The sequence below is a fragment of the Strigops habroptila genome, chromosome 1, assembly GCF_004027225.2.
Source record: "Strigops habroptila isolate Jane chromosome 1, bStrHab1.2.pri, whole genome shotgun sequence".
NCBI classification, from domain to species: Eukaryota; Metazoa; Chordata; class Aves; order Psittaciformes; family Psittacidae; genus Strigops; species Strigops habroptila.
The window spans coordinates 140,818,906-140,844,426 of record NC_044277.2 but is presented as its reverse complement, the minus strand read 5'-3'; the positions used below and the strand labels follow the sequence as shown (position 1 = coordinate 140,844,426).

General features: G+C 40.5%; 1 protein-coding gene across 1 annotated transcript in view; it reads left to right on the top strand.

Moving 5' to 3' along the window:
* The first annotated feature begins 2,787 nt into the window (after nt 1–2,787).
* Nucleotides 2,788–25,521, top strand: part of ABHD5 (abhydrolase domain containing 5, lysophosphatidic acid acyltransferase) — a 31,279-nt gene continuing 8,545 nt past the window's right edge. The window contains exons 1-4 of the mRNA XM_030498301.1: nt 2,788–2,940; nt 19,737–19,822; nt 20,114–20,486; nt 23,550–23,704. Coding sequence (XP_030354161.1) covers nt 2,807–2,940; nt 19,737–19,822; nt 20,114–20,486; nt 23,550–23,704 — 748 coding nt within the window. The 5' untranslated portion in view covers nt 2,788–2,806. The remainder of the gene's footprint in view (nt 2,941–19,736; nt 19,823–20,113; nt 20,487–23,549; nt 23,705–25,521) is intronic.

Sequence of the window (25,521 nt, the reverse complement as noted above, 5' to 3'; positions counted from 1 at the left end):
GTACTGGTCTCTTTTTGTGCTTTATTAAGTCACAAGCTCTTGCTGAGAAGTAGCTACTTCTGTTGGATTGAAAGTCAGATTGCAAGCATAGTACATATAATATAGAAATTCTCTATATTTGAAGAATATTGACATAGACAGTAGTACAACCCCAAATGTTAAGCAGCTAAGAACAATGACAGTTACTGTGAACTGGCCCCTAACATAAATACTCTCAAAGTTACTATGTGAAATCAAGAGTAAGCAAGATGGCTTTGACACTCCAACTTCTGTAATGTCATCTGGAGTCTTTCTCTAGTGTGGAGATTGATTTTTTTCCTCTCAGTCCAGGAGAAGGGGGATTCATGAGGTCAGCTGTATTGCTTTCCCAGCGAAGGGAACTTGCTTTTTCTTCTGATGCTAGCAGGAAAGGTGTTTGCCCTGACAAAATCTAATAAAGGAAGCTGTAAGGATAGCAACAAAGCAAGCAGACATCTGTTAGGTTATTTTAGATTTTATTTTATCACTGAAAGAGGAAAGTCTATTTTAATCTTATCTATGTTAGACAATGGGATCTGAAAATAAAATTCTGGCTTATAATAGCAACATTGGGTAACATATCTGTTATTAAAGGAATGACATTAAACTAATTCAATAAAGAGGGGCAGATACAAGTCCCACTAAAAATCAACATAGAGAAGTGAGAGAGAAAACAGTTGCAGGGACCATTCCCTCAAGAGTCACAGACATTTTCAGTGTCCTGAAATTTCTCTGAAATACAAAAATGGGAAAACTCATCTGAACTATTCACTTCTCGTTATGATACAGAAGTCCTTCATTCATCTACACCACATCAGCCAACTGATGCATGACCCTCTTGTATCAGCATTATTACAGTCATTTCTTTATGCACATAAATACAGCTGATTTATCCACATAACCCAATCAGTTCTAAAGAAACTGAGTAATTTCTCAGTAAGAGAAAGGGCTGCTTAAACAAGTGCAACTTAAACAAGTGTAACCAGTTAGTGCTTGTGTGAATAGAGAAAATTGTGTCTGAACACTTGAATGTTCCACAAGCAGGGCGTAAATCTTGTTTATGAGGTTTTAAACTTACTATTCTGTTGAAATAAAGAAGAAAAAACCCCATAGCATTCAGAGCTATTGTTTCAGGCTGTTTGCAAATGTCTGCACTTACAGATATTCACATTTTTGGTAAATAAAATCTTTCAGAGCAATAATAAAAAATAAATACACTTTCCAGAGAAACATGTCAAATTGCCAAAGCATTGTGACACAGCCAAACAAACTTTAGCTGAGATTGTGTAATCTCAACAATCACTGTTGCTAAAATTGCAGAACGGTTTTAGCTGAGAATAATTTCAGCTATTGCCAAATTAACCTTATGCCCTTTATCAAAGGATTTCAGAAAGGGTAAACAATCATCCCTCTGTTTTTCTAAATTGCTTCAGCTCAGTGGCAAAATTCAGAAGAAATGCCAGCCTTAGAAACTTCTGGCCACTCCTTCCACTGACTGCACCTTGCTGTTCTATTTCAGTCAAGGTTTGGCGATTGTTCAATATGAATGCAATTCTCGCGCAGCTGAGTAGTAACACAACCTATATTGTGCAGTTAAATGCTTTCTAAAACTAGCACATCCCTTTCCCCCAGCATTCTCCTCCCCACAGACATGGCTGCACTTAAGTCTCTCAAAGTGCTTGAAAATGAAAATCACGTCAGGTGTTCTACTTGTAATTCTCCTAGGGACAGATAATACCTAAGTTACATCCAGAGCTCCTAATTTGCTTCTTACATGTTAAAACAAACACAAACTACCAACCTGAAAGCCTAGTCCTGACTACCATTGCTGCCATCTGTGTGGGCCCTGCAAGCAACCTGCGAACGACCTCTGTTGTGTGGAGGGGCTAAGACTGAGTTCTGGGCTCCTCAGTACAAGGAAGACAAGGAGCTACTGGAGAGGGTCCAGCAGATAGCCACAGAGATGATGAGGGGTCTGGAGCATCTCTCTTATCAGAAGAGATTGCGGGAGCTGGGCCTGCTTAGTCTGGAGAAGAGCAGGCTGAGAGGGGATCTCATTAATGCACATAAATATCTCAAGGGCGGGTGTCAGGAGGATGGTGCCAGGCTCTTTTCAGAGGTGCCCAGTGACAGGACGAGGAGCAATGGCCATAAACACATGTGAAGTTTCACCTCAACATGAGGAAGAACTTCTTTTCGTTGAAGGTGTCAGAGCACTGAACAGGCTGCCCAGGGGGGTTGTGGAGTCTCCCTCTCTGGAGACATTCAAACCCGGCGGGACGCGTTCCTGTGTGACCCGCTCTGGGTGGCCCTGCCTTGGCTTTACTCTCAGCTGTGTGCCGGCACGCAGGCCTCGCTGCCTGCTCGGTGTAACCGCCCGGTGTTGAGGCCCGCTCTGTTCCGCGTACCTCGTACGGCGGGGAGGCAGCGAGCGGGAGATGCACGCGGTCACTAGGCATACACACCGGGCTCACAGGGCACACGGCAGCACTGACAGTACTTCCCCCTCCGCCTGGCGGGCGCTCCGGGCCTCTGCTGCTACCTCGGCGTCAGGCGGCCCACAACCCGCGCCCCGGGAGCTGCTCCAGCGAGGCCCGGCACCCCCTCCCCTCCCCGGCTGCCAACCCACGCCCCCCACCCGATTCCTCGCCGCGGGCCGCTCCTGCCCGCCCCCCCCTCCCACCGGCGGCGGCGCCGCTCTGGGCGCTGTCCCACTCTATGGTGTGGGTGGCCGCCGCGGGGATGACGCAGCCGCCGGCGGGCGGGAGGAGCGAGGGAGGAGCGCGTGATGGCCGGTGCCGCGGCTGTCGCGCTGTCCCTCGCTGCGCTGCCGGCCGTCGCCGCCGCCGCTCCTCCTCCTCCGCTGCCAGCTCCGGGCCGCCGCGCCGCCGCCATGGCCGAGGAGGAGACCTCCAGCGAAGGGTGAGTCCTCCCCGCGGCTGTCCGCGGCGCGGAAGCCCGGAGGGGCGGCCCGGCCGTGCTCCGCCGCTACACGCATCGCTCGCCGCTTCCTCACGCCACAGCCCGCAACAGCAGCTTGCGGTGCCGGCGGTGGCTGCTGCGGGCCCCGGGTTCTCCTTCCTCCCGAGCGGCCCGCGGGTCCCCGCCCCGCAGCGCCCGGCGAACAGGCTTGCTGCCTGCCATTTTTGCCCTGCTGCACGGGCCGCCCTCCTGCCCGCTCTGGCTTCCTCCTGCCCGTGCCCATAGGCGCGTCCTCGCCCGGGCAGGTTCCCCGAGGCTTTAGCACCAGTTCCGTGCCCCGTCTGCTTCACCTTCCGCGTCCCAGCCTTGCGGGTCCTGGCCCAGCTCCTGCAGTCGCACACCTGCCCACAGGTGTGTACATACACATTTCAGTGTCTCCTTTGCTCGGTGTATGTACCCGCTCTTGTGGTCATCCACCCTTCCTCGGTACCCATCTGTGCATAGTGCTGCCGCATGCTTCTGTGTGCCTTGGCAACTTTACCTGCACATACAACTGTCTTATCTTTTCATGCCACCTGTTGTATACATTCACTTAGATGTAGAGTAAACAGTAAGGCCTCTATGCCATCATTCTATCCCAGCTGCACAGGGTGCTGGGACTTCAAGCCTAGCTCATGCTTGCCTAAAATGGTTGGACCAAATGGTCTTTGAGGTCCCTTCCAACCTGGGATTCTGTGATTCTGTGTAATTCTTGGTACAAGTCAGAGATGAGAGCACATCTTTAATTTACAAACCTATGAGATGTTTCTCAGACCTTTCCCTCTTCTAGTACTGTATGCCTACCTTATCTCCAGCTGTCTCTGCTTACCTTTCATTATCCCAAGACATTCATATCTACCAGAATAATTCCGGCATAAATTATCATGCCACTGATCTTAACGTATACCCCTAATATTTTTTTGTAACTACTTACACTCTCAATATATGACATCGTCATAGCTATTAATCACTCTTCTGCCTGAAAATGGAGTTCCACACTATATATTTGTCTGTGCACATTCAAAGGGTTCCATAATAATCAAGTTTTAATTGGTGGTCTGCTCTTCTTCCATTCATATATTCTTTTTCCGTGTATGCCTTCTCATACCTTATATTTCAGTGCGTGTTTTACTTGTACACTTCAGCTTCCAGTACAGACCTGCTCTTATACCCTTCCATTTCCTCCAAATATATTGTCTGCCCTCCTTTGGCCCACTATGGAATAATGCAGTTATCCCGTCTCTTGAGTCTGTTCACCAAACATACTTAATACGTCTGCTGGTCACTTATCTCCCAGTTTGTTCCATCATATTTTATGGAAGGTCTCTAGCTGTGCTAGAGTCATACAGTGCTTTATCCCCTCTCAGAGTTGTAAATGTGCTTTGTGTGCACTGTTTACATGAAATTTTCCTATCTCTCCATCCTGTAAATATCTGGTGGTGTATCTCGTTGCTGATTGCCTGGCCCTCAAAAACTCATTTCTTGCCTTCTCCATCTTCCTTTTCTCATGATTAAGTCTCGTGTTACTTTGAGAAATTCCACTTAAAGTTCTTCAGCCACTTGCACAAAAATCACACTGTGCGTTCATGACTTCCTATCAAGGTGTTGCTATTTACATGTTGTCATGTTATGTTTGTCTTTTCTGTTATCTTTCAAAACTACCTGCATTCTCAGTTTTGTTCTCTTTTTAGTCCTTTTTCCAACTTCTGGCTTTGGTATTTCACGTTATATATTTAGTTACTCTGCCAGCTCAGCCTGACCAGAACTGGACTATCCAGCTTTTCCAAACTCCCTGTTACGCCTTTGTCACCATATATGCACAGCATTTTCTTTTCAGGTATAAACTTCAAGGGCCTTCACTTTGAAGGCACTGTGCAGTTTCATCCACTCTCTAACAATGTGCTTTCCTCCTTTCCTCAAACTTAAAATAGCTTTTCAAGCTATTTTAAGCTATTTTTTAAGCCCCACCCCTGCCTTTTGCAGCATTACCCGTTTGAAAGTACAGTCGCCTTCTTGGTCCGGTGTTCTTTCTGACCCATTCAGATTCATAAACCACACGTCATTTGTAAAAAGCCTCTTGTTGATGGTTTACTGGTTTTCTAAGTAAGGGTCTTAAAATAGCTCTGCCTCAACCTGTTTTGTTTGTATGCTCATTCAGCACATTAGCCTGAACTGTATTAGCTGTCGGGTTTGATCACACAGAGTGCCGAGCACTGCTGACATGGTGCCAAGCGCCCTCGACTTCAGCAGCCTGTCAGGATTGCAGGATTGTACCACTAGATGATCTGGACATAGAGTTAGGAGCTGTAAGCTAAATTTTCAAAGAGATGGGGACAAGTTCCTCATCTTGATTTTCTCAGCTGGAGATCTTTTAAAGGGAGTTGATTTTCAGGATGTTGTCAGTGTCCCCCTTTGGAACAGTTAGTCCATTTGATGTGAAATCTTTCAGAGTAAGCCCGCAATTCACTAAAGACTTCTGAGAACAAAATCTCATCCTTCTTTTTCATGAGTTCAGAAAGTGCATTAGCTTTGATGAAATGTTAGTGCTCCAAGTTGCTAGTGCTTTTATCAGTCCATTTCTAACAGAAGTCAAAATCAGCATTTCTTCCTCTTTTGAAACTGAGCAAACCTGTGCACCCAGAGGAAATTGATAAACAAGTGAAATATGTTAAATATTTGTTTATTTCAAATGCCATGGCAGTGACAAGAAGAGTTACAATATACCATCAAAACCCTGGATTAACTTGTTAGTGACAGGTGTATACAAAGAATAAACATGACGTTTACTTTATCTGCTTTGAAGAAAATAGCATGACTCAACTTGTTATACAATACACTCAGTTAGTTGTGATCTGGTAACTGCAAGGCGTGGTGAAAACCCAATAGCAGTGGCTGTGTTACTTTCTAGAAGATCGCAGCTTAAATACACTCATGACATTGTCCTAACTTTGAATGAGAAGATTAACTAAACAGATGTTTTGGTAGTCATCACAGAAGCATTGCTTGGTTAAGATGTCACCTCTTAATGATTTCCAAACCTCATCACAGCCTTGGACCTTCTCTGCAGAAGTTCTAGATGTGAACTTCTTGCTGTGAGGCAAACAGCCTAGCATAATCCTTTTGCCAGTATTGAATTCACTTATACTCACTCTGGACTGCTTATGGCTTGTAATATAACTAGGAATAGCAGCTACTAGATGTATGTGTATATATACGGAAAAAATCCCCAAAACAGAATGCTGGGTTTTTTCCCCCTCTGAGATAATTGAAATAGCTTTCCTTAAAACAAAGATTTTAAGGGATCTGCACTTACAAGCCTGTGTCAAATTGCTTGTAAATGACCTGTAGTCTCATAAAATAATAGCTTGGAATAATAGGTAAAAACATACACTGCAACACCAGTAATCACAATTATTTTTGTATTATCCTTCAAACTTGTTTGTATTACAGAATTCTTTATATAATTTTGAAGCGAGCTGCTTGATTAGTAAAAGAGGAATAGTTTGTTAGGCTTAATAGAGCCTATGCCTGTCTCTTAGTAGGATGGTTCACGGGGATATTGTAGTGGTGTGTTAAAGCATGATACTACAGCATGAAGGGACACTCATGCTGTAGTATCATGCTTGATTTTTTGTGCTTGATTTTTTGCTCGTATCATCATCCAGGTTTTAAAACAAACTGAGTGGGTAGGCTGCTGAAAGCAGGGTCCTGCTTGTTTTCCTTTCCTTTGAAAGGAGCTTATTTCTAAGGGCATTTCCTATAGCACAAGCGACTGACTGCAGGTCTGGTACCTACAACTTGCATTTTCAAAAAGTGAGTGAGACATAAAGCGCAGTGTGGAAAGCACATGTGGAGATAGTTAAAGGACATTTCCTTCCTCTTTTTGCCAGCAGGGTTGTGTCAGTCATAGCTTCAGTGCTTAGTGCCTTTTGCGCTACATCTGTGCGCTCATCTGAAAATGTATGTGTGAGCAGGTTTTCGGGCCTTTAGGGGGTTGTTTCTAATGGTTTTCCTGACTGTGTATGAATCTGGGGAGAGAAGGTCTGTGTTCCTCTGTTTTCCCCCTGTTCAGTGTCAAGGGAGAGAGGGAAGAGTGGCAAAATTTAATAGGCACTGTCTCTCGTTCCAGTAGCAGAAAAAAGGTGGTCATGGTTCTGTCCCTGGAGAATAAAGAATCTCATCTAAGTGCCTTCATGAGAGGCTTGTTTAAACACTATAAGGGATAGAACAGTAATGTTCAGCTTTTCCCAGCTGGCAACCATAGGCAAACATTATGGAAAAAAAAAAAAATCATTGCAGTGAGTATATCAAAGCAGATGATCTGTTCATCTCTTGTTGCTCAGTTTTGGCTCCTCTTCGAATTCCCTTGCTTATTAGATATTCCTTGACCTCATGTTTAGGACAGAGATTTAGAGAAGAGTTTCTATTTCTTAATTTTCATTTTCATTTGCTTCACCCGTTTTACACTGGTCCTCAATGGTTATACCTGATATACTTACCTTTATGTAGGGGATATTTAGATTTCAGTTAGACTCATAAATACATTTACTTACCACCTTTTAAGTTCCCTCAGAGTAGCAGGATATTATGGGCTGATGCTAAGGAGTTGCTGAAGGATCACAGCCTTGGTCAAGATGTATTCGTGAGGTGGCAGTGAGGCCCATTGGACTTTGTTTCACAGTTTAAAAACAAAATAAGTAAAATTGGGCCATCCTATACATTTCATTTGTGATTCAGCAGATACATTTGTGTTTTTTTCAGAGAGTTCTTTAGTTCTTCATAGTTCTTCATGGTTGCTAATGGTAATATCAACTAGGGTTGAATGTCGCAGGCTAGACATGTCTAGGCTGAAGGGTTTTCTCCTCCCCTCTTTCTGAAACTTGTTCTTATAGAATGGGAGGAAGTGCCACATGATATGCTCGAGCGAGCTGTGGAAGGTCTCGCCCTCTCTTGGAGTGGCAGGGCATTTTCTCAGCTGCTGCTTTCCAGTGGCCTGTGGAAACACTGGTTGCTACCTTTGGTGAAGCAGCATTCAAGTGTGTGGTTGCCTCTGCCACCACTGGGCGTGCAGGTGATCCCATGCTGTCTGTGCTTCACACTTCATGTATGTAGTAGTTGGACATCAATTTTTATGGATAGTGTCTCTAGAGAGCAGACATTTTGAGTGTCTGGCCTGAAGGTTTCCGCTGCCTCCTATAGAAGATCCTGCTCTCCTTCAGTGATTACCTGGCCAAGTCATCTCCTATGACAGAAATCCCCCATAAAAATAAAATATCTGGCTAGAATTACCAGCCTTTCAGCTCAAGTCTTTAAAGAAAAATATGAGAAGTGGAGGGAGGAAGATAGTAATGATGTAGTAGCTTTTAACTTATGTTTAGGATGTTACTGGTGGGAGGTAAGGCAGGTTGAAGAGGCAGCCTTAGGAAGTCTGCTACTAATTGTGTGAGTCAAGTGGAAACTTTCCAAGTATCAAGCAAAGACTTTACTGCAAAAGTTGTCAAAATAGGATTAGGGGCCTTCTGAGTGAGCGGGGTTGTAGCCCCAGTGGAAATAAAAGTGGAGTTATAAATCCAGAGGGGCAACTGGCAGTGGGGTGGCCATAGTCCCGTAGTGACTATGGGTCACGGAAGAACACAAACTTTAGCCAGTATTGCATACATTTGGGTATATTCAAAGTTTTTGAGAGCCTGCTAGGGGGCTGGTAAGCCCAGTTAGAGACCTACCACTCCAAAAGGGGCAGTGTCTGTGCCAGGAAGATCTCTGACTTCTCTGAAGTTTTATGGGAGAATCTGGACAACTTTCCCAACTGATAAATTATTAAAGCGTCTTTTCCTCTTATATAGTGGTTTATTAAGGCCAGTTGCTTATTAATAACAATTGCTTATTGAGGAAATTTTGATTCTCATGTTTCATAACGTCTGAATTCTTTTTTGAATGCTTGCAATTCTGACCTTTCAGGAATAGGATTTTGTGCATGATTTGTATTGACAGTCAGAGAGAAGAGGGCATGGGAGGAAAGGTGACTGACTGTGTTTGCACTGAAAGATCCAGATGAGAAGCTGAACAGCAGGAGAGAGGTCAGTGGAGAAGAGATTTGTGAGTCAGTGAAGCTAGGTAAGGGAATGAGGTCAGTGTGGAATAAGGTTAATAGGGTAAAAGAGGAGGATTTTAAGCGACACCAAGAAAACATGTTGAGGAATAGCAGAGGAAGAAGGTGCTCCAAATGAGTTGTAAGAGAAAACTCAGGATCGTGGGAGACTGCAGAAAGGAGGGGATGATACAGGCATAAAAATGCATTCTGTAATAAAAGATGCAGGAGCACCTATTGCCATTGAGAAAGTCCACTTACATACTGAAGTGAGGAAGAGAAAGGTATTGCAGTAAGGGTTAAAAAAAGACTATTGTAGAAGTTTCTCTTGACTACATTTATTAAGTGTCTTACTGACACTAAAGGCTTATTAATAAAATCATATCTTTCCATAAGGGGATGTTTGATACAGTGGCCTTTTAGACCCATTTAACTTCTTACCTATTTTTAAGACTACTTACGCTTCATTGACTTCTAAAGCATTTGTAGTGTAGGCATGTAAACAAAACCGTCTGTTTTGAAAAGGGTTGTGCACTTCCTAGGTATTCCAAGAAGTGGAAATGAGGTTGGGTATCCCAAAACATCAAATACCAGTTCTGTTTGACGTAAGTAACAGTTAGTCACTGTAAGGAACACAACGCAGAAGCTGTTCTTACGATCTGCAGTGAAACAACCCATCTTCAGTGTGTATTCACAGTCGAATATGAGTTGACTTTGTGTATAACATGTTTGGAGCTAAGGGAAATAATAATGTGTTTTAGATAGTCTTTCAGCTGTGCTCTTATATGGCTCCTTATGGTAAAATGCAAACGTCCATCTCCTATTTAAGTTGTGATCTAAATTGTGCATAATACACAAGGGAATATGAACAAAGATAAAAGGGGTGAAGTGTGGGTGGGCCGTGAGGCAGATGTATGAGAGGTGCCTTGTTTTGTTCTTGTTTCCATCTTGTTTGACGGAACTCAGGGACAGTCTGGAATGGAAGGCCTCTGGCGTGGTACATGTGAAAAGGCTGACAAAGTTTAAGCAAGGTTGAGGTTATGCAATGTCTGAAGGACAGCAGGGGTACATCAGTAGGTGGATGGATAAAATGAAAGTAGTAGAAAGTTACGTAACATCTGAAGGACACCAAGAGGCAATTTTCAGTTTCTTTATTTTAATTATGCTTTTCTTAGTAAGCTCTTAATGCAGTGTGTTGTTTATAGAAACAGCTGTGGCAATGACAAGTTGTATCAGATGTGAGTTTACTGTGGAGGAGGCAGAGGGATGCAGCTCCTCGGTGGTACTGAACCTGTGTCTTGCACGTGTGATCTGTCACAAGGTTGAGCAGCTTTAGTGGAACTGTGCAGCTCCCTCCCCGCTTCCCTCTCTTCTGCATCTGCATCTTTATCTCTATATTCTGTGTTCTTCTGTACCTGGTCTGTAGTTGCCAGCACATTTTTTCTCTAGACTGTTTGATTTTAGCTTTTAAATCAAAATATAAAATAATGGGTCCCTAGAAGAGATGGAAGGAGATAAGAGAGGGCTTGCTTAGCTGGTTTCTATTAGCAGGTAGTGGACTGTAAAGTTTTTAAGGGGAACTGCCTGTATGTTAAAGAGTGTGTGGTAAGTTAGGGAAGAACAGTATTCTGAAAGCTTGTTAGAATTAATCAGTTCTCTGCTCTGTATTGTATTTGTGGCCTGACTTTAACCTGATCATGGAGAAGACTTTGTGATGTTTTGAAGGACAGTAGGGCACTGTTCTTTTTTGTAGATTTGTAGCAGTGAACAGTAATAGGAATGACTAATAGCTGTATGTCCACACATGGTTTCTTCATTATTGCACACATGCTTAATGGTTTCTTGCATTGCATGCTAACACAGCTACTTTGTAAGCAGTGCGAGCAATACAGGTTGCAGGCTTGGATGGCAGTCCATGGATAAACTTAATTCTTGTGGCACATACTGAAGAAGCACGTGCCCTGAAATGGACACCTTTGGGTATAGCTAGAAGGGGGATGGAATAAATGACAAAGACATATTAAAAGCATACATATGGATAACAAAAGACATTAAAGGCAATACTGGGAGGCAGAAAAGAAGATGGGGAGAGGGTGGCAATGATGCACAGCATACAGCAAGGTGTGCCTGTGGCTGAGGTTCAGCATGGGAGGGAGCAAAGTTGTAGGTCTTCTGTGCGTGAATGCTCAGGTTGCTCAAATGAATTTTAAGTAACCCGGTAAGCTTCAGTATCACTACAATAGCCAGAAGATGCTCATTGGTTATGGATTTACATTCATTATTTACATTCTCTGGTTAATTTTGATAAGTGATAGTTCTTTGTAGCACTGTGAATATAGAGACAGTAACAAAATTTGCTTCTGAATTTTTACATTAATTCTGATGTTGAGTGTTCTGAATACAGAGTTCAAGATGCAGTAAGTACATAAGGAATGCATTGTTTTTACCTCTGACCTAGTGTAGCAATATTCTGCAATAACCTATTTTGTTGGAATGGCTTTTTGTTGGAATGGGGCTGATGTACCTTACACTTCCTAGAAATATGCAGAGGTTTTCAAAACATTCTATTTTAATATTGTTGAAGTATCTGAGAGTTTCACAACATGTAATTGCATGGAATATCTTGGCTCTTAAACTCATCTAAACAGATTGTAGGCAGGGTTATAATGTCATCTGGGGAAAAAAAAAACCACTTGTTTCCTTTTTAACCCATTCACACCAATTTCATACATTTTTTGTCACCTCATGAAAATGGTAAATAGACATTTGTTAAAGAATTGGGGCTTTTTGTTCTCATACCATATTCCTCATTATTGCTTCTGGGTCTTGCCTCTTTAGTGTGCTCCTCAAGGTGTTTCCCTGAGAATTACAACATTTTTGGTCTTTTCATGCAATGGTTATGAAGTGAAACACGGAATATTTTTCTTCTGCAGATGTTTGCCTAAAACTGCCAGGGCCTAATTTTGGTCCTAGGAACATCTAATTCAAGCTGTTGTTGTTGTTGTAGTTACTACGTCTGACTTCTACTGTACATGCAGGAGCTCTGCCTCTGGATACACGGCCTTTGCAATAACAGTTACTGTACACAGATCGTGTATGCTTGAATCATTTTGACTGTACTAATTATTCCTGGAAAACTGAAGCACTAAAGAACATGCTGCTCTTTGGAGGCAGGGTTGAAGGACTAAAAGGACTCCTAAAATTGGTTATGCTCTTAAAGTTCTCATGAAACCATATCCTGAGAGATCTGTGCCCAGTTTAACCTAGAGTGACCGAGGTCATGATTGCATGTTACTGTCTGTCAGTGGCAGCACTGACTTAACAGCTTGTCATCCTTCACCTTGCCAATCTTTTTTTTTCCTACTTCATTAGCCATAGGTCTGCCGGTTAACTGGGTTCTCTCTAGCTGGATCTCCATAATTACCAGGTTTAAAACATAGTTTCTTTTAAAGCTGAATCATTTCACAAACCTTATAGAGAGAGGAGCCACAAAACAGTTGAATTGGCAGAATGGAGTAAGCTTTAGATCTGATCTGTTAGTAGTGAGGATGGCCTGGGATTCAGGCGTTGCATCACCCAGTTTACCGCACCCTGACACCAGCAGGAATAAAAACAGAGAAGCTGTGTGCTTCTCAGAGTTGGACTAACACACGGACTTCTGTGTGTTTTCTCTTTCTCATTTTATAAATTGGCTTTCGTCGACTTAACAGATTAACACTGAATATTAACTGCAGTCAACTACTTCTGTCAAAGGTTTAAGTCTAATATGTATTTATTTGTTGCATCTTGTTCTCACTTTCATGCCAAGCATGTTACTTTCACAAGATAAACATAGTTTTCTAATTTCCTAAACTTTCCTTATTTATTTAGGAAATTTGAGTCCTCTTTCACGCTAATCAGTAACGCATTCTGACATATTCAATTAAATATGCTTTGCTTTATAGTTTTCACTTCATTTTAGAAATATTTATCTTGCTCTTTAAGAATATATTTTATTTACTTCTCTACATTAATACTTTCTCCATCCCAACTTTCCTTCTCATCGCAAGATTCCTTCTTTAAACTAGTACTAGGCTTGAATGTGTAATTTTCTTGGACTTTGGATTATTACAGCTGTTGAAATGTTAAAGAGCCTGCTGGCTTGGCTGAAACCATGCAGAACTTGAACCTGTTCATAAAATTAAATCCAGAATGATTGACATCCTAATTTTAGGGATACTACCTTATGCATTTTAAATTTCTCATCGTTATCAGTCATTTAATAGTGTTACCAAACAGAAAAATGTTATCAAATTTGATTCAGAGATATGCAGTTCCAATATATAATAATTTAAAAACTTCTTTGAATTGAAAATAGTTGCCACTTCTGCAAGTCCTCAAGTTTACTTTTCAGTTTACTGGAGTTTTGGAAACATGTTTGCTTGTTCTTTCACACACTAGTTTGAAATCTGTGTATTGCGTTTTTCCCCAAAGTATTTCTTTCCCAGTGATTTGTTAAACAATCTACATTCAAGAGAAATTCTCTTGGGAATAAATTGAGAACAAGATGGAACTTGGATATAGCTGGAAAAAATGCTGGAAAAAAAGATATTTTTCTTTACTGAAAGAGGAGGGCTTTTGTAATGGTAGTGTTGCTGGTACATGTTAGTAAAAAAGCATTAATTTTTGCCATAGTCATGTAAACAGCAGTAAGTATTCTGGTATTGCAGGCTTAACCCTGTCATTGGCCTAAATTAGCCAGATGTAAATGCGCTCTTTTCTCTGACATTTTGACACATGAAGTCCTATTTGATTGTGTCATCCTTGACTGTTCTTTTTGCTTAGTATTGTTTCAGGTTATTACCTGTAAACTTGAAATTTAGTAATCAGAATTAGAATTTGCTCTGAAAACTACATCCCACTTACCTGTTAGGCTTTGTGTAGACTACTGCTGATGCTGAGGAAAATGCAGAAAACGTTCAGTAAACGGTCTTATTTCTTCTGTTACTCTTTAAAAAAAATATATATATTTGATAAAGGATACCTCTCATTATTTCGCTTAAACATCCATCCTTACAAAATGCTGTTAACTGGAGACTTTACTTAGGGCATTATAGTAAAACAGATTTAATGGTGGCACTTCACCCCTAAATTTGATACGTTGGCCTTTTGCCCCATTATGAATACCTGATGCTCCTTTTCACTCCTCCTGTTTTGCCCATTCTTGGTATTTCTCTAACAATTGAAAGGGCTGAGTTGCTTTTCCCTGCGGGTGGTTGCTCCATTCTTTTAGTTATTGATCTCCTTTAAGTGTTACTTACAAACTAATAGTAATATTTAAGTATTTAGGTTTTGTTTTTATAAAACTCTGCGCACTATAACCACAATTCAGTAAAGCACTTAACTATATGACGAGTTTCATTGAAGTAAAATGCGTAAGTGTGTTTATGTGATAGGGTTATGGGTGACCTTAGAAGAGTAAGCCTTATGATGTTTATATTTAGAGTTCAACACACTGGGAGCTCTGAATTCCTTTGCTAGCACAGTACTTCAAAAATACTTAATGTGGAAACAAGAGTGGAGAGTCTGAGAAGGCTTTATATTAGCTTATCCTTGTTTTTTTCTATTATAGTGCAAGATTCTCTTAATTTGGGGCTAGCTCTAATTGATGGACGCTCATAACTGCCATACCAGCTGGATGGCCCTGAAAATCACAATGCAGAAACAGTACAACAAATTCTCTCCATCAATTTGATTTTATTTCCCTTCCTTATAAATGGCTGGAATTACTTCTGAGAGTCAGAAGGGGAGGGGATTAGGGGTTTTGAAAGATCAACTTGATTCTGACAAGATTTCAGGGTAAAGGGTAAAGCTTGAAATGGTTTACAAGTGAGTTCACTCAGTGTTTCAGCTTTTTCAGTTTGGGAGCTTATTCCCTAGCTAAAACCTTGGTAGTTTGCAACACTGTCTGCAAAAATTCAATTAAAAATATTAAATATGTTTGTTTACTGAGAGCAAGACAGAAATAGACACGCAGCTCTGTTGCTCGTGCATTCAGTTACATTCCTGTAATCCTCTGGGAGTTATTGTGTAATTGTTGTATACCCTGAGCTCTGCCTTCCTTGCTGATGTCATTGTTTTTAAGTCCATATAATCTTCATGACAGGAAGGTCTATTCTCCACACTTCTGTCACTGGTGCTCCTTTCAACACCTGTTTCTTGGCCTATACTGGGAGTTTTGATTACCATACTAACTTCAGAATTCTTAGTGAAAAGCCAATTTTATGTTCAACACTGCAGAAAGATCTCTGCACGTCCTGTCTCAGTGGGTCAGCAATTTTTGACAAACCATCATGTAGCAAATAGTGTTGGTTGCTTTCATTTGCTCTGATTTAGGGGAGTTTTGTTGCTTACAGGTTATTTTGGTTTGCTTTTTTGCCAAGCAGTGTTTCCATGGATTATTACAGCTAGCTCTACAATGGTGGTGTACATGGGAAGATGTCTCTGTTGAATGGCTTTAAACTTAATACATCTTGTAAGCCATGTGCTCGTATAATTCTAATGTAAGTAAATTGTAAGCTTGAAAAGTGAGAGAATGAGCTCCATGTACGTACATTTATATCTCCTAGAGTTATAAGCAACTTCTGCTGAACATCTTTATATAGTAAAGTTTCATTTTTAAAATCCACATAGCAAGCCAGATACCAGATAGAATCGCACAATGGTTTGGGTTGGAAAGGACCTTAAAGCTCATCCGGTTCCAACCCTCTGCCATAGGTAGAGACACCTTCCACTAGACCAGGTTGCTCCAAGTTCAAGTCAACCTGGCCTTGAACACTGCCAGGGATATGGCAGCCACAGCTTCTCTGTGCAAGCTATGTTTTGATGTAGCCCAGCATATGGGTGGCTTTCCGGGCTGCATGCGCACACTGCCGGGTCATATCGATAGCCTGTTCAGCTGTTTGAGTGCATACCTGTGTTACAATAGATGTTTTCAGTTCTTCAGTATTATCTAAGCTTTCATGAGGTTTTTGTGGAGTATGTCAAATTTATAACTGGCTACAGATCTGTACACTTGTCTTACATTTTATCAATTCTCACCAAGATAAGTAGGATTAATCTAGCTGACAGAATGGTAGTTTTTGAGTTATCTGTTAGCCCCATTCTTCATCCAATTTGACCTAGTTAGTGGAGGTGGATGGGTGAGTCAGGTTCAGTAGGTCTCTGCCTCTACTTGATTCTCAGTTCTTTCGAAAGTTAGCTTTGGGCAACGTAAGCGGCGCTGTTACAGCAAGTTCTTGATTCAAATTAACATTGAGGCAGCTAAGGAAAAGCAGTATTATCCTTAGTTACATTTTACATGATATTCAGTTATTCTTTACTCCTTAGCTGTCTAAAGATAGTAATCATTATTTTTTTTTTTAATATTTATTTTTAAACATTTATTTTTATCCTTTCTTATTCTTGGACCCAGGGAAACAGGCCACATGGCCCAGCCAGTCTACATGTTACGTCCTGGCTGGTGGCTTGGTCCCCGCACATAGCAGTTAAAGCTCCATACTGTCGGATGTCTGTGCCTGTGCCCCTTTTGTTTTCATTATTTATTACTCTGGTTGGTTGCCAGCATAGGTTATTGGTAGTCTCACTGCTAGCCTCACACCAATAACCTTGACTTTCTCCATATCCAAGGCCATTCAGTGGGTGTCTCTGGGGCTTTTCCTTACCTTCTGGTCTCCTGTCCCACGCGTGTCACAAGAAGTGTTGAGGTCTGTTGGCAGAGAGAGTGACTTCTTTGAGCACTTGGCAGGTCAGCAGCCTCCAGTACGCCGAACTTCTTCAGGGTGCTGTGGAAAAGTGTAACTGACCCCAGAGAGAAGATTCGAGGAAACATTCTATGGCGTGATCTGCCCTACTGATTATAGCTTATTTTAGCATGGATGTTTGCACTGGTTTTTGTTACTGCTTGGCCACAAACAGATATACAGGTTAAATTTCACTAGTAATTTAATGTGTAACGCCCACATGTGCAATCAGTATAAAAATGATAGAAATTTGGGCTGTCAGTTGCCAGATTTATTTCACACTTTCTGATACAGCAAGCAGCCAGGCTCTCAAAATACAAGATTCCACTGCTGAGATTTCTTATGTAAAAAGAAAGATGGAAATGAAGCATCTGGGAAGTGGTAGGTGATGAGAGCAGCGTGGGGTCTGCCTCTTCTCACAGTGAGTAGCTCCCTTACAGTGTGAAACTACTTCTGAAATCTTTAGTTTTCTTTCATACAATGTTATCTCCATTTCTTTCAATGTTATCTCCATTGCTGGTGAGCACACTGTCTTGAAAGGTCCATTGCTTCTTTTTGACATTACATAGTTGTTTTAACTTTACATCACAGAAATAAAAATGATAGGCCGTGTAAGCAATTGACATTCTTGTTTGCATTTAGAAGACACATTTAGCAAAGATATACAAAATAAATGATACAGCTACACTCAAGTCTTCCAAACCTGTCAGAGAAAAGATTCAAATAGATTAAAGAGTTGGTTGTTCTCCACAAGCAGAAAACGTTTAGCAGTGTGGTAAATAATTTTTTGAAGGAGGAGAGGAAAAATAAAGGATCAAGCCTTGAATATAGGGAACTAAATATTTTCTTTCATAAAATACGTTTCCAGAAAGCGGCCACTTTTTTGACAGAAAGCATTCTTCACTTACTCTTTCAGTTCAGAAAGTACAAAATGACTCAATTGCAAACGTAATTTTTATTTTAAGCATTTCAGCTTGCTGACTGTATTTGTCAAGCTATACGTGTGTGTGATGATTCAGTATTTATAAACAGTACTGATAACTAACAAGAAAGAATGGGCATCTGTTCCAACTTTCCCATTCTGATACAACTTTCTAAATATTTTTTCTCAGTATCCAGGTGTCTCCCTAAGACTTGGAAATAAAGTTCTGGGACTGAACTGTAGATTTCATTTTTATTTCATTGTGCACTGTCTTCTTGGCATGTTGCAGCTATACATTTCTTTAAAGAAGTTTCTTTGCTAAATCAGTGGTTTTGCCAAGAAGAAACATTTCAGATAGTTTTGGCTTGGTGAAATAGTGACTGTCTTTTATGCTTCTAACCCAAAAGTTATGAATGAAAATGCCTGGTTGAGCATAGAACTAACAGAAAGTTTGCTTCAGAAGGGTGTTGACATAGCTGTTGTTTAATAATTTACCAGAGTAATTCATAACATTGGACACAACTAGCGATACTGTTAAACTCAGATTTCACAGTTACTTGCTGGTGAAATTGCTTTTGGCTGCTGCCAGCTTTAACCTCTTAAAAATCTTACTTTTAAATGTGGAGATTAATGTGGAAACAAAACACTTGGATGCCCATCTCTGTAAGATGCCAAGTTTCTTCATTTCTTAGATTGCACGAGGACGTGGCATGGAAGGACGTACAACCATCCTTTCCCAGTCTTGTGATCCCCTAATATGTTTCTATGAATCTGAACAGTGCTGCTTGTGATTGCATTGTGCATCCCCAGAAAACCTTCCATATTGTATCATAAACTTCAGTAGCTATGTAGCTGGAGTAGCTCAGCCTCCCGAAATGTGGGGAGAAGGTCCTTTGGGTAAGGAACTTCATGGGCAGATCTGTAATTTGTTATTGATGTGTTGTTTATGCTCTAAAAAATTGGATGTTAGCAAGGTTATAGTCATTTAACATTAATTGGTGTACAACTAATACAGTGCTCAGTCCTGAAAATATTGTAATTAACTGAAAAGCAGTTCAGTGTAGGAAAAAAAGTGCTAAGGAAAGTTGGTTGTGAATTTAGTGACCTTTTTCTCTTCCTTGTGAGGAATGGTCTGAGGTCCTGCAGTAGCAATGTTTGCACTAATAGTCTGAGCCACTTCAAAAACAGGCAAGAGGGGGAAAAGAGGATTCCACCTTGAAAACAAGTGATAAATTAGCACCAAGGACATGATTGCTGTGTCCTTTGAGGCACTGTCAGGGAGGCAATGCTGCTAGCTGAGTCATTCCCTCTGCTCTCATGGTCAAGCTAATGCTACCAAGATAGTAACTGACAGCTGGAAAAGCAGCTTCTGTTGGGGGAATTGATATTGCTGTGCTGTTTTCCTCTGGGAGTTTGTTTCTAAGTTAGTAACTAAGACCCTAGGTTTTTGCTTTGCTGGAATAAACCTGCTTATTTTTCACCTTTTAAATTCACCTAGTGAATAAGTCTGTTGAGGTTAGGCTGGCGAGCGCACGGTTTATTACTTTTCTGGAAATAGTAGGTTCATGTAAGGTAACATGCAGGCAGACTTCCAAGGGAACTTGAGACTGGAAACCCCCAATGATTGTGTTGTATATCCTGCCAGGCTTGTCGGGTCAGCATGAGGGCTCATGTCTCCAGGTTCCCAGAAGAATCCTGCTCTGACGGAGATAGATCAGGTACGCTCTGATAAGGAACACACAGTGGAGAAACAGCAGGCTGTTTGGAGAACACCCCTGAGCCTGACACCACCTCATAAAAGTCAGGAGAAAGCGAACCCCCTCTCACTGCACTCTTGTCCTGCAAGGCGTGTGATTCACATGGGTACTTCTACGAAGAGCAGCAGCAGAAATGTCTTCAAAGCATCAAATGATGCAAAAAAATACCAGCTTGCTCAGGAATTTTTTATTATGTATTCCTATTGTAGGTTAGGATGGTTATTCAGCTGGCTTCCTGCCTGGTGTCCCACATCGCTACAACACCTTAAAGAGGCTGAGGACAAAATGCTGAAATGTAAGTCTTTAGTTTTTAATAAGATTTATAAATATACATCTTAAATACAAATACAAATCTTAAATCTAGATTTTCTATAAATTTACATTAAGTACTATCAAAGAAGTTTTTAAATATGGTTTTTACACTGTGGTAAAATAAACAGGTTTAGAATTAGATTTTCATTGTTCCCTTATTTAGATATTTGGTTGTAGGCTCTCTCTTTTGAAAGAGAACTCCTATTTAAAACTGATTTCTGTGGAATGTACTTTGTATTTTATTTGGCAACATCATTTTTTTCCTACTCTTCAGGTATTGCAAGCACATATGACAAACGATATGTGTATCTACCTAATGGAAATAAGATATGGACACTGTCATTCTCTCCGGAGCTTTCACATAAAACTCCGCTTGTTCTCCTGCATGGATTTGGAGGAGGTGTTGGACTGTGGGCTCTCAATTTTGAAGACCTCTGTGAGAACAGGACCGTTCATGCTTTTGACCTCTTGGGATTTGGACGGAGCAGTAGACCACACTTCAACGCTGATGCTCAGGAAGCAGAAAATCAGTTTGTGGAATCCATAGAAGAATGGAGAAAGGAGGTGGGGTTAGAAAAAATGATCTTGCTTGGACACAACCTTGGTGGATTCCTGGCTGCTGCTTACTCATTAAAATACCCATCAAGGTATGTGAAAATAAAGGAATGAAGAAATTCCTTTTCTGTATTTGACTAGTGATTTCAACACAGATTTTATTTCATCAGGCTCTTTATAGATTAAGTAAATGACTATGCTGATTTAAGGAAACTTAATAATGGATTTTAAGCCTGTAGTATTTATTGTATGTTTTGTTCCCAGGTGAATAGAAATGAGTACATATGGTGAACATGCTTTTCTGAGTACTTTTCTGTACCTCTTTGGTTGTGTTAAGTACCCTCCTTGCCATGTTATAAGGGGAAATAGCAAATTTTGTATTTATGGGTGAATGTTTGTGACATCTCTGATCAAACACAAGTTTGTGAAGGGAAAATAGGCCTGTTTCTGCCAGTCTTCCCTTTATTATGGATAACATTGAAACTTTTGAAAGTAATTCCCCTAGGTAATTTACGCCTATATGCTAGCAGTTGGCCTGGTGCTGGCATGGTGATGTAAAAATGATTTTAGTCACTGTTTCATTTAAATTGTCTGTGTACCACTTCATAGTTCTTCTTTGCAAAACAACCCAGCTGCAGCAGTCGTGTAATTGTATTTCATCAGCTTTTTCTGCATGATACCATGGCCAACAGCTAATCCATTTTTTTCCCTTGAAACTAGTAATTTGTCCTTTCTTTTTTTTTTTTTTTTTTTTTTTTTTTTATTTTAATATAGTCTGGTTATATAGCCCCTGATGAGCTAGGATCCCACCAACTGAACTGAGGTCATGCACTATCAAAAAAGGACATTGCTTTTGTTTAAATACACATAGTGGACTCCTGTGAAAAACTGTGAATATGGTTAGCTTTCCACATTGTATGGCAGATTCTGTGTTACGCAAAACCTATCTTATTCTTTTATATTCACATCAATTTATATCTTTTTTTTTTTCCTCAATTGAAGATTTTGAAAGAAATTTATACATCATTTTTTCCTAAAACACTTTGCCTCTTCCTTTCCAAGTGGACGACAGCTGGTACATGCAGCTGGAAATGATGGGTTAAAGTAGGTGTGTGTCTAAATCCAGAAGTGCAACGAAGAAATGCAATCCTCTGCTTTAGGGATGTAAGCCTGTTATCCTTTTGGGCATAAGCCAGCTTTCAGTTAACTGTAGTTAGTTTCTTGTAGGAACCACTTCCAAGTTCGTTAGCCCTCTCTCTGAAGTACCTGTAAATGGTGCTATTCTATCCCTGTGGGATGGGATAGTGTTTCTGCCCTGTGCTGACTTAAATCGAATGTGACACTTTGTTTTCATGTCCCCCTGTGCCTACGTTGGGGTTGATTAATTTGGGGATGCTTCGATTTGTGTTCTGCCATTATTAATGTGCCTCTGAAATTAAAATAACACCATCAAAATAGCAAACTGACTGGTAGGATCCTAGGACAGCCTTGAATCAAGTGTTAAATATAGTACAGCTTTCAGCCAGATTATCTAACAATGCATTAGAGGCTTACAGGATTCTGGATACATATTGTTAGGAAAGCAGATCTCTTTCTCCCAGCTGAGATAATCCATTAATTTGCTATATTGTACCAAGTTGTTCATGGGACGTCTGAGGTAAATAATCCAAAATGATTCCCATTTAGAATATCCCCAGCTGGTGGTGTGTCATATTTTTCAAATACTGCAACTTTGGACTATTACTTTTGGAATGATTCTCGTGATCAGCTTCTCATTACCCTGGGTTATGTTTTAGGCTTGGTTACCAAAAAGAGAAATGCCAAATAGAAAGGAAAGTATTAAGAAAGGAAACGTGGGGGAAAAAAAAACTTACTCTATTTTATTCATGTGTTTGCTGTCTTATGTTTAGTGCCATAGTTTGTGCACAGAATATGTGGCTTTCCTGAGTGGCTCCTTGTTGCTTGCGCTCCTTAGCCTCTAACTTGGTTGGTTTTATAGTTAAATTGGTTGGGTTTATAGTTAAATATATATACTATATATATATATATCCCTGTTGGTTTTATAATTAAATTCTACCCAGTCCTCTCTTAACCATTGGTGTTTGCTGCTGTGCACAGATAACGCTCATGACTGAGCTGACAGCCAAGAAGCATCTTTGAGAGGTTAATCCTTTTCAACCCCTCATTTCAAGCACAGATTTTTGGTTTCCCAACTGGTTATAGTCCAGAAATAGTCTTTGGAATTGCTTCTGACATAATTTTAGGCACTAAGAACTCTGCTGTAGTAAATATCTAATCTCATGGTTTTGAAAAAGAAGTCATGAAGAAGAAAGTAAACATGGTGAAGCTTGCATGGAAAATAACCTTAAATGTTCAAAACTCTAGCTAGGAGTCACTTTTTCAAAAATCAGCAGTATCTAGGACAGTAGGTGTAATTATGGGATTAAACAGACTATTCTAATCTATCAAGATGAAATAGAAGTTTTGCTTGAAGGGGACTCACATTCATAGGTGCGTGTGCTGGAGAGTGTCTCCAGCTCTCTGTAGCCAGATTCCTTTGAGTAATAATTTTATAAATTGGCTCTCTGACATTTCTTTCATGACTTAAAATCAATAAACTTAGAAAACATCTAATTTTGCACTCCCTCTCTCAGTTCAAATTTTACTTTGATAAGATGATTTTTCAGATAAATTGCCTCACTTCTTAGAACAAAGATCTTAGATGGCTTGCAGAAGAAGGACACTTAGCAAGTTTACTTAAATGAAATGGATGCAGTTACCTTCTTTCCTCCCAAATTAAACTGCTCCTGCAAATAATATTGACTGAGCATATAGATTAGGTGATTTTTAAAAGTAGAAACAAGACTGGCCTTTTTCTCAAATGTGTGTGACAGTGGGTACCTATTGAATACTGAATTTCTCTCTGTGACATGAGCTTCTCAATTTCTGGTGTTCTTACATATGATTAGTTACAATTCAGTCACTCTAATTATTAACTGAAAGCAAAACCATTGATGAATCAGAAACATTGGTAATAAGCCACTATGACAGAATTGACTAAAACAGGTTGCAAAGTCCACAGATAACACATTTCTGTTGTACTCAGTTGAAGAAAAATAATGTACTCTAAACCTTTGAACTTTTTCTGCCAACAGGGTCAAACATCTTATCTTAGTGGAGCCATGGGGTTTTCCAGAGAGGCCTGACAATGCTGAACACGAAAGACCGATTCCAATCTGGATCAAAGCACTAGGAGCTATATTGAGTCCATTTAATCCATTAGCTGGGCTGAGGATAGCAGGACCCTTCGGTGAGTTTTAGTTACTCTTAAATACCATTTTTGTTTTCATTAAGCATAAACATGAGGCAGATACCACATGAAGATAAGCTTTGTTGCAAGCCCATATGGAAAAGAGCTGGAGGAGAAAGTGGGAGGGGTTTGGGGAAGATGAACTGTAGAACAAGAGGGCAAGCTCTTTCTATTAGAAATACTAATATGATAGTTTATAGCAAGCTACAGTATATTATTCTAGACTGCAGTTATAATGAGACAGATTATGTGGACATCTGTTGGGGAAGCCTGACAAAGAAACATGAATGTGAAAAGGTTGTTTTTCTGGTTGCCTCCAGTCACAGCCCATTTAGTTTCCCTTCCAACTGCAGTTTGATGACAAACAGGATTTCCAGATTTGGGTAGTGTTAGAATCATAGAATCATAGAATCATAGAATCGTAAGGGTTGGAAAGGACCTTAAGATCATCTAGTTCCAACCCCCCTGCCATGGGCAGGGACACCTTGCCCTAAACCATGTGGCTCAAGGCTCTGTCCAACCTGGCCTTGAAAGTTGTCTTCTTGAAAGAAGTCTCTCATAAACTCATTTGTCTTTGGCCTGAGTTTAAAGAAGTTAAATTGAAACTGGGTTCTTTCCATTAGCCATTTTTGTACTATTCTAACAAATTTTGTGGGACTCATTGGTGTCCAGCATTACAGCGGCAGTCTAGCCTGCATACTTTTATGTTTCTTCAACAGCAGAAGAGATGTTAGCTAAACTCTATATATCCTAATACTAGGACTAGGTAGGGGTGACCAATGACTGTGGTTTTAGTTTATGTGGGGAAAAGAGTATGATCAAATCTTAAAGTCATCACATTTGATAGGGAGATTATCTGTTACTCTCTGTACTGCAGGAGTATCTGCTAGAGAGGCTTGGAAAAAGATAACCTTGAGACCCCTCACATGTTACAATTAACTTGCCTTTTCATCATTTTTAGTATTCAGTCTGAAGATAAACTGGTCACATTTCTAGACTTTGTTTACTTGTAAACCACATCTGTGTCCTAAAACTGTTTCTATAAAATATATATTTTAATATGCTGATCTATTTGATTGATTGTTTTAGGGAGTGTGACAAAATCAGGTTTTCAGACAAGGAGCATGTTTTGTACAAACCATTTTTCTTTAAAGTAGAATGCTAAAATAACCTGAAGCATATTAGTGGGAAGCACTGATGTAATGCCTTTTATCCAATAAAAAAGTGCATGCATAGATCAATCCACATGGAAAAGTTCAAAGCTGAGGTTGTCTCCCTTAGCAAGCAAATGCAGTTAAAATCATGCTGCAGAAACACGCCCCATCTTGGCAAAGAATCCACAGCCTAGCCTCGCTTATAGGTTGCTGTGGAGGGCAGTGCTTCTCAAAATTTTTCATCTATTTATGACTCCATGTGTTAAAAAAAGTTTTCCATCATCAGCTTAACGTGCAATTGTTGACCAGTGAAGCATAGTTCTTAGAGAAGGGTAAGTTTAAACACCGCTGTGAGGTAGGCATCAAACCCCACCTGATGAAGGCCACTGAACCAAACCCAGATTTCCTTCTGTTTGCACATGTGCTTGTTCTGCTGGGCAGGCGTGGCTGTCCGATCCTCGGTATAAAGCCAGTTGCTGTTGTTCAAAGGTATGAGTTAGTCACTTAAATGAGAGCTAGGTTCTTTGGGATATCACAATGGTATCGCATGGATATTTAATCAGACTCGCAGGCAGATACCTAAACCTTGGAGAGAGACTGAATCCAAAGAGATCTTTTTCTTTGTGTAGTTTCCAGTGAATTGATTTGCATGTTTTCCTTCAC